We start from the raw sequence: 15,893 nt of genomic DNA, 5'->3' as shown, positions 1-15,893 counted from the left end.
GCCAGAAGGCCCTCGGCGCTGGATCTCAGTGTCCGGGCTGAACGATGGGGGTGGAGACGCTCCTTCAGGTATACAGGACCGAGGCCGTTTAGGGCTTTAAAGGTCAGCACCAACACTTTGAATTGTGCTCGGAAACGTACTGGGAGCCAATGCAGATCTCTCAGAACCGGTGTTATGTGGTCCCGGCGGCCACTCCCAGTCACCAGTCTAGCTGCCGCATTCTGGATTAATTGCAGTTTCCGGGTCACCTTCAAAGGTAGCCCCACGTAGAGCGCATTGCAGTAGTCCAAGCGTGAGATAACTAGAGCATGCACCACTCTGGCGAGACAGTCCGCGGGGAGGTAGGGTCTTAGCCTGCGTACCAGGTGGAGCTGGTAGACAGCTGCCCTGGACACAGAGTTAATCTGCGCCTCCATGGACAGCTGTGAGTCCAAAATGACTCCCAGGCTGCACACCTGGTCCTTCAGGGGCACAGTTACCCCATTCAGGACCAGGGAATCCTCAACACCTGCCCGCCTCCTGTCCCCCAAAAACAGTACTTCTGTCTTGTCAGGATTCAACCTCAATCTGTTAGCCGCCATCCAACCTCCAACCGCCTCCAGGCACTCACACAGGACCTTCACCGCCTTCACTGGTTCTGATTTAAAGGAGAGGTAGAGCTGGGTGTCATCTGCATACTGATGAACACCCAGTCCAAACCCCCTGATGATCTCTCCCAGCGGCTTCATATAGATATTAAAAAGCATGGGGGAGAGGACAGAACCCTGAGGCACCCCACAAGTGAGAGCCCAGGGGTCTGAACATTCATCCCCCACCACCACCTTCTGGACACGGCCCAGGAGGAAGGAGCGGAACCACTGTATAACAGTGCCCCCAGCTCCCAGCCCCTCTAGACGGTCCAGAAGGATGTTATGGTCGATGGTGTCAAAGGCCGCTGAGAGATCCAGCAGAACTAGGAAACAGCTCTCACCTTTGTCCCTAGCCCGCCGGAGATCATCAACCAGCGCGACCAAGGCAGTTTCAGTCCCATGGTGAGGCCTGAATCCCGATTGGAAGGGATCCAAATGGTCCGTTTCCTCCAGGCGTGCTTGGAGTTGTTCAGCAACCACCCGCTCAATCACCTTGCCCAAGAATGGCAGATTTGAGACTGGGCGATAGTTGGCCAAATTGGCCGGGTCTAAAGATGTTTTTTTAAGAAGCGGTTTAATGACCGCCTCTTTCAGCGGGTCTGGGAAGGCTCCCTCATGGAGGGAAGCGTTCACCACCCCGCAAAGCCCATCGCCCAGCCCTTCCCGGCTCGCTTTTATCAGCCAGGATGGGCAAGGATCAAGGAGACAGGTGGTCGGTTTCACTCGTCCAAGCAGCCTGTCCACATCCTCGGAGGTAACAGATTGGAATTGATCCCATGTAACAGGACCAGACAGAACTCTAGCACTCTCCCGCCCTGGCCCTGCTCCCACGGTGGAGTCTACCTCCTTCTGAATCTGAGCGATTTTATCTGCAAAAAACTTTGCAAAAGCATTGCAGGAGATCTTGGGGTCCCTACCAGGCCCCATTGGTACAGGTGGTTCTGATAGATTGCGAACCACCTGAAAAAGTCTCCTGCTGCTGTTTTCTGCAGATGCAATGGAGGCGGTGAAGAAGGCCCTCTTCGCCGTCGCCATTGCCACTTGGTAGGCTCGACGTTGAGCTCTAACCTGTGTCCGGTCTGATTCAGAATGAGTTTTCCGCCACCGGCGCTCTAGCCGTCTCAACGATTGTTTCATCACCCTCAGCTCCGGGGAAAACCACGGGGCTGTCCGGGCTCCATGCAATCGGAGAGGGCGCTTCGGAGCCAGACAGTCAATAGCCCTGGTTAACTCCGCATTCCAGCGGGCCACCAGGGAATCAGCTGAAAGGCCATCAACTTGGGATAGAGCATCCCCTACCACTCTCTGGAAGCCAATTGGATCCATTAAGTGGCAGGGGCGGACCATCCGAATCGGTCCCACCTCCCTGCGGAGGGGAAGGGTTGCGGAGAAGTCCAGTTGCACCAGGAAGTGATCTGACCATGGCACTTCTTTTGTTTCACTTTTAGTTAATGTCAGATCACCAGCATCCGTAGAGGTAAACACCAAGTCTAAGGCATGTCCGTGGCTATGAGTTGGGCCAGACTTATTCAGGGACAGCCCCATGGAGGCCATGCTTTCCACGAAGTCCCGAGCGGCCCCTTGTAAGGTCGTGTCGGCATGGATGTTAAAATCCCCCAGGACAACCAGGCTAGGTGTCTCCAGGAGCATATCCGCCACGACCTGAAGCAGCTCGGGCAGGGAATCCTTGGTGCAGCGGGGAGGTCGGTACACCAGTAGGAATCCTGTACTGCCCCTATTGCCCAACTTCCAGAACATGCACTCAGAAAACTGGGTCTTCCCAATAGGACGCCTGGTGCAGACTAATGACTTCCTAAAAATCACTGCAACCCCCCCTCCCCGCCCACATGACCTGGGTTGCTGTGCGTAAGAGAAACCTGGTGGGCAAGCAGCGGCAAGGGCAGGCCCATCTGCTTCATCCAACCAAGTCTCTGTTACACATGCCAGATCAAATCCTCCATCCATGATCAAGTCATGGATGGCAGTGGTCTTATGAATCATTGACCTGGCATTGCACAGCAACACTTTCAGGTCATGTGGGTATCCCTTGCTGATTCTAGTATCCATCCGGTCAGGACCAGACCCGGAGGCAGGAATAGTCCTCAGACAACGACTAAACCTGCCTCCTCTGTAATGACATGGTCTGGTCTTAGCGTAACTCCTCCTCCTACCCGTGATCACTGAGATCGGTTGTCCCAGTGCATTCCCCCCTGTGGAACATGCCCCAGCCATTTTGTGGGCTGGGGCCCACTCCCCGGCAGCCCTGACCCCTCCCCCTAAGAACAAAATAACAACTTATACAAACAAACAAAACTAATAAAACAATACAAACAAAAAATGTAAAAATTACAAGATCATCAAAAAAAAAAAAAAAAAATTCCCCAAACCCAACCAAACATCCATCCCACCCCCACCCCCCACATACAAAAAATCCAAAAGAAATTTTTTTAAAAAACATTTTAAAAACACTCTGTGCCCCTCCTGCAGTAACACTGTCCTAGTGAGGCCTGTCAGGCCCCGCCCTGGGCCAGATGGTAAGTGGCAGGAAGGAGCAGGGCCCTCAAGCACTCACTCAGGGGAGTCCTCCTGGGCAGCAGGCAGCAAGCACCAAGCAGTCCTTATGAGGCTTCAGGCCCCGCCCCAGGCCAGATGGTAAGTGGCAAGAGCAGGACCCTCAGGCACTCACTCAGGGGAGTCCTCCTGGGCAGCAGGCAGCAAGCACCAAGCAGTCCTTATGAGGCCTGTCAGGCCCCGCCCCAGGCCAGATGGTAAGTGGCAAGAGCAGGACCCTCCAGCACTCACTCAGGGGAGTCCTCCTGGGCAGCAGGCAGCAAGCACCAAGCAGTCCTTATGAGGCTTCAGGCCCCGCCCCAGGCCAGATGGTAAGTGGCAAGAGCAGGACCCTCAGGCACTCACTCAGGGGAGTCCTCCTGGGCAGCAGGCAGCAAGCACCAAGCAGTCCTTATGAGGCCTGTCAGGCCCCGCCCCAGGCCAGATGGTAAGTGGCAAGAGCAGGACCCTTCAGCACTCACTCAGGGGAGTCCTCCTGGGCAGCAGGCAGCAAGCACCAAGCAGTCCTTATGAGGCTTCAGGCCCCGCCCCAGGCCAGATGGTAAGTGGCAAGAGCAGGACCCTCAGGCACTCACTCAGGGGAGTCCTCCTGGGCAGCAGGCAGCAAGCACCAAGCAGTCCTTATGAGGCCTGTCAGGCCCCGCCCCAGGCCAGATGGTAAGTGGCAAGAGCAGGACCCTCCAGCACTCACTCAGGGGAGTCCTCCTGGGCAGCAGGCAGCAAGCACCAAGCAGTCCTTATGAGGCCTGTCAGGCCCCGCCCCAGGCCAGATGGTAAGTGGCAAGAGCAGGACCCTCCAGCACTCACTCAGGGGAGTCCTCCTGGGCAGCAGGCAGCAAGGGATCCCCTGCAAAAAACAGAGGATCCATAATTGGTGGTGCCCAGATTCATGCATGTTTTTGCACCACGATGACATCAAATAACAACATAAGGAGAGTCCTCCTGAATCAGGCCAATCAGGGGCCACTCCAAGGGCTTCAGCAAACAGAAAGCAAGTCCACTCAAGTGGAAGAGAATAATCTGTTGTATCCAGTGAGAGTCCTACTCAAGATCCATTGAAAGTCATGGCCATGACAAACTGAGGTCCATTAATTTCAGTGGGTCTATCTACTTTGTGTAGAGCATAGCTGGATAAGGCCCAGTGTCAGGTGGAACAAGGGTTAAGCACACCTCTTCATTCATTCCCTGCTGAAACTTCCCTCCTTCCCAAAGCTGTTTTTCCAGGGAAGGAAGGGAAGTGTGATGGGGTTTACACATGATGGAAATGGACAGAGCAATGGAGAGCAATGCACTCTCCCCAATACTGGGATTTCATCCAGCTGAGTTTTACTCAGAGCAGACCCAGTGAAATCAATGCCACATCCATTCGTTCCAATGGGTCTATTTGGAGTATCACCAGCATTGGTAACAACCCACTGGTTTGGTTCATTTCTACAAATATTTGTCCTGATTATAGAGTTTAAGAATTAAAGGAAAGGGCCATAAATCAGTGGCAGAGCTTCTGCCTTGCATCCAGGAGATCCCAGGTTTACCATTAGCATCTCCAGGTGGTGCTGAGAATGAACCCTGCCTGAAACCCCAGAGTGTTGCTGGAAGTCAATGTGGACAATACTGAGGAAGATTAACCATTCACCTGTATTATGTGTTTAACAAAACATACCATTAGAAATTCTGCAAAGCAAAGTGTCATCATCAAAAATACCATCCCATGTTCTCCCCCACCATGGGGGACCCCCATTTTCTCCTCTTTTAATAAAGATTCACTGTTTCTGCATATATTTTCTTTCCTTATCAAATTTTCCATGGAAACCATAATCTGGATTAAGTGAGGAAATAATACAGGCCAGCATTTGGATGAGGATGTCATCATGCAGACATGAAGCAGCATAGAGTCCAGCGATGTACCCGTGCTTGGTGGAAGTGCCAATTATTTCCAAAAAGCCAGGCATTGTAACAGCGTGGCAGTGAACATGTCAAAACACAGCTGCTTCCTCTTCTTTCTTTTCAGTCTTTCAAAATATTGAAATGATATATTCTTTTTGGGTGCTTGGGGGGTTTTTTAGCAGCTGAGGACTAGAGACTTGCACAGGCCGCTAGTACATCCATTCCTACATGATGTAGTCAACGTGATTGTAATAGAGGGGGCGTGAGGAGTGTTGCAAGTGTTTATAGGGTCTAATTATTCCACAAGGAGCCCAGGAGGAGAAAGCACATTTTACTTCAACTCTCCTGCAGAGTCTGTTAGGAAAATTAAACCCCACAATTTGGTTTTCGGCTTGCATCCTGCTGCCTCCCCGCTCCAGGAAAGTTTCCTGTGTATGTATATCTTGCCCTCTGCTCTGAGGCATTTTACAGGTGTGCAGGGTTATGCAAATGATCCCAGGTGATTCAGGGACACTGGCCTCAGTATTCCTCCTCCCCAAAAGGCAGAGTGCCCTTGTGGCTGCAACAGTGACTTCCCCTGGTCTGTTCAGGATGAGTCTCTCTCCCCCACCCTTTTCGTATTTGCTGCTTTGGGGCTTCTGTTGCTGTGCCAGTGGGAGCTTAAACCAGGGGATTTCTTCCCCGCTGAGGCTGGATGGAGATTATACCCTTGCGGGGCTGTTTCAGATTCACCGGAGTAACATCACCAAACCCCAGAAAACTAAGCCAGAAGTTGACATCTGTGACAGGTAAGTGAGAGGAGCCAGAAATATCGCAAGTGCCATAGCTCAGTGCTTTGCGTGTAGAGGGTCTCAGGCTCAATTCCCAATAGCATCTCCAAGTAGGACGGGGAGAGACCCCTGCCTGAAACCCTGGAGAGTTTCTGCCAGTCAGTGTAAACCACACTGAGCTAGGTGGTCTGATGGGCCAGTGATCTGATAAGTCATCTTCCTATGTAGGATGCAGGTATCTGTGTTTGGGAAGCATGTGGTCCCAAGCTATGTTTTATCCTGGCAAAAGAGCAAATGAAAACGGCAAATACCAAAGTAACTTCTCCACGGTCAAGTACTTGAAGGAACATCTCCCATAGACACGCTTATACCTTCAAGTGAGGCTCCTCTACTTGCTATCCCACCATTCTGCACAAGCAGAAGTAGCATTACAGGCAGCAGACCCTTGTGTGTGGTGGCACCCGTCCTCTAGACTTTTTTTTTTTAAGGAGCTGCAGACAGGCCCATTCCAATGTGGACTCACAGTCAGCTTAAGACCATTTCTCCCCATCCCTCAACACACACACCAGGCTTGTATTGGCAACAGACAGGCATCCTACTTATTTGCCATCAGCTATTGTGTTTCGCATGATGGTTCTGATATTTTCTAGGCTGTCATTTTTTCTTTTGTCCCTCTGAGAGGCAGTTCAGCTGAAAACCCATTAAGAAGTGCCATGCTGTGTCTGCTCCAAGGTAGCCAGGACTATTCCCCTTTGGAATATGGAGGATTCCGTGCAGCCATCATGACTCACGGCCACTGATCGATCTCACCTCTTCCATGGATTTTATCCAATCTCCTGTAAACAGTGTCTTGTGTCAACAAGTAACATACATGGGACAAAGTTATGTGCAGTGAATCCCTGACCCTCCAGCTTCCTCCAGTTTTATAAAAGATGAAGGGGGCTGGAAATTCCTATTCAATTTTTCCCAAAGAAGCTGCGTAAACAAATCAAGAGCTCCAAAGTTGGAGGCTATGAGTGCCATTGCTCATGCAATCAAAACAGTGCCACCAGGGCACAAAAAGGGCTGTGGCTCAGGGGCACAGTAGAAGGTCCTCCAGGTTCAATCCTCACCATCTCAAGGGCTGGGAGAGACCCCCATCTGCAGCCCCAGACAGCTGCTGCCACACCTTGCGGGGAATCTTGAAGCAGGTGGACCAATGACTCGACTAAAGCAGTTTCCAGAGATCATAATAAGACAAGTATCAGCAGGCAAGGAGGAGGAGGGAATTAAGGGGGACAACTCTCCAAGCAGCCCAGTGAGAACTGAACACTTGTCCATTTGTTTGCAACCAATCTATGTTTTGTTTTATTTGTTCGACCATTTTATTTTACAGTTCAGTATTGTTTTTAGTTTGTGTTTTATAATCATTATTAAAAGTTTTAGAATGTGGTAAAAGCAAAACCGTGAGTAAAAATAAGAAAGAGCGAGCATAAGAAAAGGAAATAAAATGGAGGAGGAGGAGGAGGAGAAGAAGAAAACCTCTATAAAGGTTATATATTTACTCTTAATACACACCATGGGATATAAATCATCCCAGCTCTCACCTGGGCGCTTCCCCCAGCCTCCCACACTCTCTCCCTTGCCTCTCAAATAGAGCCTTTCCTCTTCCATCCCTCACAGAACATGAGTATAGAGTTAGCCAAAAAGAAATAAGAGAGAGAGAGAGAGAGAGAGAGAGAGAGAAAGGAAAAGATGCTGACAAATTCAGGGTTGCGGGGCAGGAAACAAGGAGGGAGGGCATGGAATGGAGTATCATAATGGAGCCTGTTGCATAGGAGAAGTCTACCATGCAATATTTTGCTGCTGTCCTATTTGGGATCCACCCCACCTGTCCTTTAGTTCCACCTTCTCCTGTGGCTTTTCCCTGTTTCTGCAGCATGTACGACGCGAGTCACCACGGCTACTACCTGGTCCAGGCCATGCGGCTGGCGGTGGAGGAAATCAACAACTCCAGCCGCCTCCTGCCCAACGTCACTCTGGGGTACGAGATCTACGACACCTGCTCGGCATCCTCCAACATGTACGCCACGCTGAGCGTCCTCTCCCAGGGTGGCGGAGAGGGCTGCTGCGGTGCCCGGCAGCTGGTGGTGGCTGCCAACTACACCCACTCCCTGCCCAAGGTTGTGGGCGTCATCGGGCCAGACACCAGTGAGAATGCTTTCACGACAGCCAGTCTGCTGGGCGTCTTCTGCATGCCAGAGGTAAGCCCCCGAAGGGCGGTGGGACTTTGTGGATTAGGAGAGCCGTCTCCCACTCTGTGCTTTCTCCAGCTTCCCCACCAGCCACAGTCAGTGTAGCCAGGCCCAGGAATAAGGAAAATTATTGGGGGTGGGCAAGAACAGGCACCAGCAGCTGCCCAGAGATGTCAGGGGGTTGGTGCCAGACTGCTCTTCCTGGTCTCTCTTTTAGGCTGTTGATAGCATGTTTCACAACTGTCTGGTTGAGATTACTGCATTGCAGTAGGTTGGGCCAGCTGAGCCTTTTGAGTCCCTTCCAATTCTGCGATCCTGTCTTATTTTTCTCACACATCTTCCCCCAAAGCAAATTACCCTCTTGGCTGGTGCAGGAGAGATCACTGCAAAGTAAAAGCGACATAGTCCACTGGGAAGTTGTGTTGGGGAGAGGTTCCGGCCGGATCATGCCCGTGAAAGCATAGATTAGGCAGAAGAGAGCCTTCAGGAAATGTTGGGGAGGGCAAGGGCCGTGAATTGAAGCAGAGGGAGCCTCGGACTGATGATAAAAGATGTCTGAGGAGTCCTGAGGTGGCTGCTAGCTAGGAGACACGTCCCACAGGTGGCTCTGTTTCCGTCAGTGATGTACCTGGAGCAAGCTTGTTTTCTGCTGCTCCAGAGGGCAGGACAAGGAAGGAGGTGCCAGCTGAAAATTAGGAAGAACTTTCCGAGGGCAAGAGCTGTTTGACGAAGGAACGGACGCCCTTGGAAGGTGGCGGACTCTCCTTCCTTGTAGCTTTTCAAACAGAAGGTGGATGGTCAATTGTCAAGGGAGTCTTTAGCTGCTGTTCCTGGTTTGCAGCGGGTTGGACTAGGATGAGCCTTGGGGGTCCCTTCCAACTCACAGAACTGTTTCCATCTCCCCGTCCAGCTGCATCAGGGGTGAGGGGATGTCTGTGGCCCTGCAGCTGTCGCTCCCACCATCTCTGGCCATGCTGGGAACAGAGAAGGGATTGCTGTTGGGAGTTAAACTTCAGCAACATCTGAAGGACCCGATGTATGTCAAGAGCAGTTGCCTCCTTCCTGCCTTGCTCTCTCTTTTCCCAGGTCAGCTACGAAGCCTCCAGTAAGATGCTCAGCAACAAGAGGACCTTCCCTTCCTTCCTACGCACCATCCCCAGCGACCAGCTGCAGGTGTACGCCATGGTGCGCCTGCTGAAGACTTTCGGGTGGACCTGGGTGGCGGTGGTGGGCAGCGACAACAACTACGGGCTCCAGGGCCTGCAGATGCTGCATGAAGCGGCCCCCCAGGAGGGCATCTGCTTCGCCTACCAGGGCGTCATCCCCGCCAGCAGCGCAGAGGTGGCCCGCATGATCCTGGATGTGGTGGCCTCTGCCGCCAACGTGGTGACCGTCTTCGCCAACAAGCGCAGCGCCCTCCTGTTCCTCAGGGAGGCCGCCCGGCAGAATGTGACCGGGAAGGTGTGGCTGGGCACAGAAGACTGGTCCTTGGCCACGGAAATCTGGAAAATCCCCGGCATTCAGGGCATCGGCACAGTCCTCGGGGTAACCATCCACCAGGCACGCCTCTCGGGGATGAAGGCGTTTGAAGCAGCTTTTGCCGCATCAGAGGAAGCAGGTGCCCACAGGGGCGACACTGGCTCGTGTCGGAATTGCAAGGAAAGGTGCAGCCAGCGATTCTCCCGGTTCCGCAAGCTGCCCGACAGGCAGGAGCCGTCGCCCTACGACACACAAGGAGCGTTCAGTGTGTACTCGGCGGTGTATGTCATGGCACATGCCCTCCATCGTCTGCTGGGCTGCCAAACTGGTGTGTGCCAAAAGGGCACCGTCTATCCGTGGCAGGTAAACCTCCCCATCTCTCTCTCTCTCTGTCTCTGGGCATTTATCCAGCAGGGACAGTGCCAAAATGGCATTCCTGCTGCAGTAAGAGTGGGGTCTCTTCATGGAAAAAGCAGGTGCCAGCCAGGGGTGGCTAACCTGTGGCTTTACAGATATTGCTCAACTCCAGCTCTCATCAGTCCCAGCCAGCAGGATTCATGGAAGATGGAGGCTGCAACATCTGTAGGGTGCCACGGTGCTTATCCCTGCTCTGTGTTTTCCTGGGATTCCAGGATGCTGAAGAAAACAGAATAACAGCTGAGATTTCTCTGCATGATATACTCTTAGCGCCTATGCCACACCATCTCTCCAGCTGAGCATGCTCTGATGGGCATTGGGGGTATGTGAGCTGGGATAGCTCACTTGGTAGAGCATGAGACTCTTAGTCTCGTGGGCATGGGTTTGAACCCCATGTTGGGCAAAAGATTCCTTCATTGCAGGGGGCTGGACTAGATGAACCTCAAGAGTCTCTTCCAAGTCTCTTGCACTGGGCCCTGGATCACTTGCCCTTTCCCCTCCCTTTTCCTGCTCACAAACCCTGCCTAATTAAAGAGTTCGGGTTTGGGGTGTGGAGATTTGCAGAATCCATGGGGAGTTTTCAAAATAAAAAAATGGAAGGGGAGTTCGTCCATGGAATGGGACCATTTGGTTCAGGCAGCTTGGAGGTCTTCCAGTAAAACAAGGCCCCGTGCATTCAGTTTTAAACATGGGGTGTTTCCACACTGCAGACTTAAAACTGGTTTATCAGTTAATTCCTTCTCCCGAGAGAAACTCTGGAAAATACCTCCAAGCCCACAGTTTGGTAATACCAACCCACAAGAACGTGGCAAGCTCTAGAGTCCTCCAGAATGCTTCACCAGATGAGATGTACTGGGGTTGACATGAGTTGTAGTCCAGAACATCTGAAGGATATCAGGTTAGGGTTGGCTGGATTAGTCTGTCTGTCTGTCTCTCTGCTGCAGCTCCTGAAGGAAGTGAAGCGGGTGAACTTCAGCCTGAACCACAGACAGATTTATTTTGACACCAATGGGGACCCCTTGGTTGGCTACGACCTGGTCTTGTGGACATGGGCTGGGCAGGAGTGGAACTACACCGTGGTGGGCTCCTTTGACAGGAACCCGGACCGCCTGAGCATCCACAAGGACAGGCTTCTGTGGCACACAGAGGATAATCAGGTAAGAAGGCACACACGGAGGAATGGGAGGCTCATACACCCAGGGAAGATTCTTATTGTTGAGATCTAGCCACCACCCATGACGTTGGTCTGCCTGGAATTCCCCTTGACAGGGAAAAATGGGAGCAAGCAACCCATTCTACTACAGGGGGGTTGTAGCATTGGCTCATGGGGGCACTTTGGGTCTACCTACACCCCTTGACAAGGACGCGGGTGGCGCTGTGGGTTAAACCACAGAGCCTAGGACTTGCTGATCAGAAGGTTAGCGGTTCGAATCCCCACAACGGGGTGAGCTCCCATTGCTTGGTCCCTGCTCCTGCCAACCTACCAGTTCGAAAGCACATCAAAGTGCAAGTAGATAAATAGGTACCGCTCTGGCGGGAAGGTAAACGGCGTTTCCGTGCGCTGCTCTGGTTCGCCAGAAGCGGCTTAGTCATGATGGCCACATGACCCGGAAGCTGTCTGCGGACAAATGCTGGCTCCCTCGGCCAATAAAGCGAGATGAGCACCACAACCCCAGAGTCGGTCACAACTGGACCTAATGGTCAGGGGTCCCTTTACCTTTACCTTTTACACCCCTTGACACCAACGCTCATCCTCCCGCCCAGGTCCCTGACTCCGTGTGCTCCAAGGAATGCGGCACGGGGGAGCAGAAGCTGCAGCAAGGCATGCACCAGTGCTGTTTCCACTGCGTGGGCTGCTCTCCAGGAACCTTCCTGAACAGAAGCGGTGAGTGAATTGTCAGCAGGCAGGGCAAGGCCAGGCCAGCAGCAGAGTCAGAAGCAGGCGGGCAGAGGCGATTCAACTCTTCTGCTTCCTGCCTCTTTAAACCCATGGCCTCCATGGGTTCAGGCTGGCTCTGCCCCCTTGCTGTCTCCCCACAGGGCCAACGCCTCTGAGGTCACATGGCTTCCTAATCCCAAAGCCCAAGCCTTGCATAATGTTCCTGAGCTTTTGAGGTTTGGGGGCAGGGTTTGTGGTCTCACCTGCATCCTCTAGGAGGAAGCCATGGCCAAGTAGCCCATGACCAGAAGCAGGAAGCTCTCTTGCAAAGCATCGAAGGGATGGAGAAACATGGAAATGTGCTGGAGCCACAGAGGGTTCGCTCATGCTAGCCTGGGGGGTGATGGCAGTGGCAAAAAAAGGAGTGTTTTGTACCCGGTATATCTTTAAAGCACATTCTTTCGCTCGGGAAATACTGGGCAGCTTAGTTCACCCCTTCACAAAGATACAATGTCCAGCAGACCTAAAAAAAAACCTACGGGCCTCAGGGAGAGAATGTGCTTCAGATGCGTTTATATTTGCTTTTCAATTTATTTCTAAATGTGACTGGTTTTAGATGCTTGTAACTGTCTTTGGAATGTTTTAATCTTATATATATATAGTCTGCTTTCTTGTTTTAAATGGTCCACCTGTTTGCTACCAATTTGTAGAAGCAGGTGCACTTTTAGGACCCTGAGCGAACTAAGACGGTGGGTGGGTGAGGTCTAGAAGTTGGGGTGGGGAGGAAGGGGATGGGTTCAAGAGATGCAGGGATGAGTGCCAAAGACCCAGGACCTCCCCCTAACAACACTCTTGCACGCTGTAATATTAGGAGAGCACTTCCAGAGTGCAGCACACACAGACGGCAAGGCCCTACAGCAGATAGGTGCACTAAGGCTGAGCTGTGTTGATGGGAGGAAAGGCAACGTTCTTGCAGCCGGGAATCCAGGATTAATTATTTCATAGAATCATAGAACTGGAAGGGGACGTGAGGATCATCTAGTCCAGCCCCCTGCAATGCAGGAATCTTTTGCCTGGCATGGGGCTCAGACTCACAATGCTGACATTAAGAGTTCTTCCAGCTGAGCTATCCCAGTTGGTTATTGCATATGTATCCTAGGCTTTTCTCCAAGCACCTCAAGGTGGTATACACATTATTCTGCTCCTCCTCCTCCTCCTCCTTTAACCCCCACAACCACCCTGTGAGGGAGGTTAGGCTGAGAGGCAGCGGCTGGCTCAAGGTCGCACCCAGCTGGCCCAGTGGAGATTTGAACCCTGGTCTCACAGGTCCTCGTAGTCAGACTCTCTAACCACTACGCTGCAGCGGCTCTCCTGTTGGCTGCCCCCCAGAGATCCCGGGGGTGGGGGAAAGGTGGCTTCCAGTTGCCTCCGCTGACTAGCCCTGCCGCCCCACAGATCCATACACCTGCCAGAAGTGCCAGAAGGATCAGTGGGCGCCTGACAGAAGCGAAGCCTGCTTCGACCGCACCGTCGTCTTCATGCTGTGGGACGACCCCATCTCTGTGGCCCTGTTGGCAGCCAACACCCTCCTGCTGCTGCTCGTGGCCGGGACCACAGGCGTCTTCGTGCGGAACCGCCACACGCCCGTCGTGAAGTCGGCCGGCGGTTGGATGTGCTTCGCCATGCTGGGCGCCCTGGCCTGCGCCGGCCTCAGCCTCTACTGCTTCTTCGGGGCCCCAGGGCACTTTGTCTGCCTTCTGAGGTTGTCGGTGTACAGCACCTGCCTCACCGGGTGCCTCTCGTGCATGGCGGCGCGCTCGGTGCAGATCGTCATCGTCTTCAAGATGGCGGCCAGGGCTCCGGGCCTGTATGGGGCCTGGCGGAAGTACCACGGCTCCGGCCTGCTCATAGGAGCCACCACTGGGCTGCAGGGCACAATGGTCCTCACCTCCCTCACCATCAGCCCACCGGCCCCCTACAAGAACTACGAGGCCTTTGAGGAGCTGATTCTCCTGGAGTGCAGCCAGGGCAACACGGTGATCCCCGTTTTCTGGATGATCTTCAACAGCCTGCTGGGCGTGGCTTGCTTCACCATCAGCTACACGGGGAAGGACCTTCCCAACAGCTACAACGAAGCCAAGTGCATCACATTCAGCAATCTCATCTACTTCGTCTCCTTCATCACGTACACCACTGCCGCCAGCATCTACAAGGGCAAGTACCTGGCGGCTATCCACATCGCCACCCTCCTCTGCACCCTCGCCGGGATCTTCGGGGGCTACTTCGCCCCCAAGGCCTACGTCATCCTCTTCCACTCCCATCTCAACACCAACCAGCACTTCCAGATGTCCATTCAGAGCTACACAAAGAGGGTGAACGCAGCAGGCTGAGCGGCGGGAAGGTCAGGTGACCAAGGCAAGATGGGCTTTGCCGTCTCGGTTTCACATTTTTCCGGTCTTACGTACCATACAATTCCACACTAATTTTTTCTTCTTCTTCACACAAAAGGAATCCTCGTGAATTCTAGTGCCATTTGCCTTCATACGGTACAATTGTGTGCAATTAACTTGCACAATTTGAAAGCCGGCTGGTTGAAATCCCACAGATTAAGCACAGGGAAGGCGGAGAGCTTAAAAGCTCCTCTTGCACCGGGTTTTCCTGGAGCAGAAAGTTTTTAAAAGCCTTGCTTACCAGGCTCTGGGATGTTCTCAGGAGATTTTCTGGGAATCCATTTGCCCCCACAGGAGCACCCCAGAGCTCTCTGCTTTGCTTGAAAGGTAAAGATGGTTGCATGAGGGTGGTTTGGGCATACAATGGAACCTTGGTTCTTGGTCGGCTTAGTTAACGAACAAATCGGCTCCCAAACGCAGAAAACCCCAAAGTAAGTGTTCCAGTTTCCAAACATTTTTTGGAAGTTGAATGTCCGATGCAGCTGTCGGCTATTGTTTCCAGGACACCTGCGCCAAATGGAAGCCGCACCTTCGTTTTCGAACATCTTGGGAGTTGAACAGATTACATTTGAGAACCAAGGTTCCACTGTACGTGTTTTTGCACATGCGAACTATCCCCAGAATGTAATCCCGGCATAAGACGCAAAACACTACAAATTCTGTGATTCTGTTCTATGATTCATACCATGTACACTTCTTTGTATGCAATTTTGCTAAGAAACATACCGTATTTTTCAGCCCATAGAGCGCACTGGCCCATAGGGCGCACCTAGGTTTTTTTTGGGGGGGGGGAAATAAAGGGGAAAAAATTCTTCCCCCCCCCCTCCAGGCGCGGGGCTGGAGCGGGGGAAGCCCGAGCTTCCCCCGACCCCAGCCCCCAGAACAGGCGGTTCTCTGCAAGCCGTGGGAGAGCTGTGCGACTTTGCGCAGCCCTCCCACGGTTTGCAGAGAGCTGTGCGAAGCCCGAAGCCTGGGGGGCACTGAGCTCAGCGCGCCCCCAGGCTTTGGGGTGCAGGCAGCTCTCCCACGGCTTGCGGATAGCTTCCTGAAGCCTGGAGAGCAAGAGGGGTTGGTGCGCACCAACCCCTCTTGCTCTCCAGGCTTCAGTGAAAGTCTACATTCGCCCCACACACACATTTCCCCTTCATTTTTGGAGGGGGAAAAGTGCGTCCTATAGGGCGAAAAATACGGTATTTTCCTGCAAAACTATTTCCCTTATATAATGCACTTTTGCAAGTTATTTTCATGGATATACACATTTATATGCATTTTTGAACACACTGCTTGCCTGGAGAACTGCATTGCAAGATTTGGAGGAGTGGGAATATCCGAGGCTGGCTGGGTTTCAGTTTCTGTATCGTTTCATAAAGTACAGATCAGATTAGTGTGAACTGAATCAAATTTCTCCGCCATCCCTTGATGGCCAGAGTAACCTAATCCACACACAAAGAACTCCAGGGGCTCATGGCTGATGAGGAAATAACACCCCACCACCACCATTTCCCCATCCCAGGCAATTGGATCAACAATGGTTCAAACTGTGGGGGTAATGTTTCTTTTTCACTCCACTCCAGTGAAAG

General features: G+C 52.6%; 1 protein-coding gene across 1 annotated transcript; it reads left to right on the top strand.

Moving 5' to 3' along the window:
- Positions 1–4,046: 4,046 nt before the first annotated feature.
- TAS1R1 (taste 1 receptor member 1) lies at positions 4,047–14,995 on the top strand. Its single transcript, XM_081872024.1, has 6 exons — positions 4,047–5,872; positions 7,773–8,097; positions 9,175–9,930; positions 10,929–11,141; positions 11,749–11,869; positions 13,319–14,995. Exons 1-6 carry the CDS (start codon positions 5,568–5,570, stop codon positions 14,251–14,253), a joined length of 2,655 nt encoding a protein of 884 aa, XP_081728150.1. The 5' UTR covers positions 4,047–5,567; the 3' UTR covers positions 14,254–14,995.
- Positions 14,996–15,893: the final 898 nt, after the last annotated feature.

The sequence above is a fragment of the Podarcis erhardii genome (genome assembly GCF_964252035.2).
Source record: "Podarcis erhardii genome assembly, chromosome: 7".
Lineage (NCBI taxonomy): Eukaryota > Metazoa > Chordata > Lepidosauria > Squamata > Lacertidae > Podarcis > Podarcis erhardii.
This window is presented reverse-complemented; position numbering and strand designations above follow the sequence as displayed.

Bases quoted from the DNA above. Each gene is read 5' to 3' on its own strand.
- TAS1R1 (XM_081872024.1), top strand. From the start codon at position 5,568: ATGCAAATGATCCCAGGTGATTCAGGGACACTGGCCTCAGTATTCCTC. The intron at 8,098-9,174 runs GTAAGCCCCCGA...CTCTTTTCCCAG, and splicing joins GCGTCTTCTGCATGCCAGAG to GTCAGCTACGAAGCCTCCAG. The intron at 11,142-11,748 runs GTAAGAAGGCAC...CCTCCCGCCCAG, and splicing joins GGCACACAGAGGATAATCAG to GTCCCTGACTCCGTGTGCTC.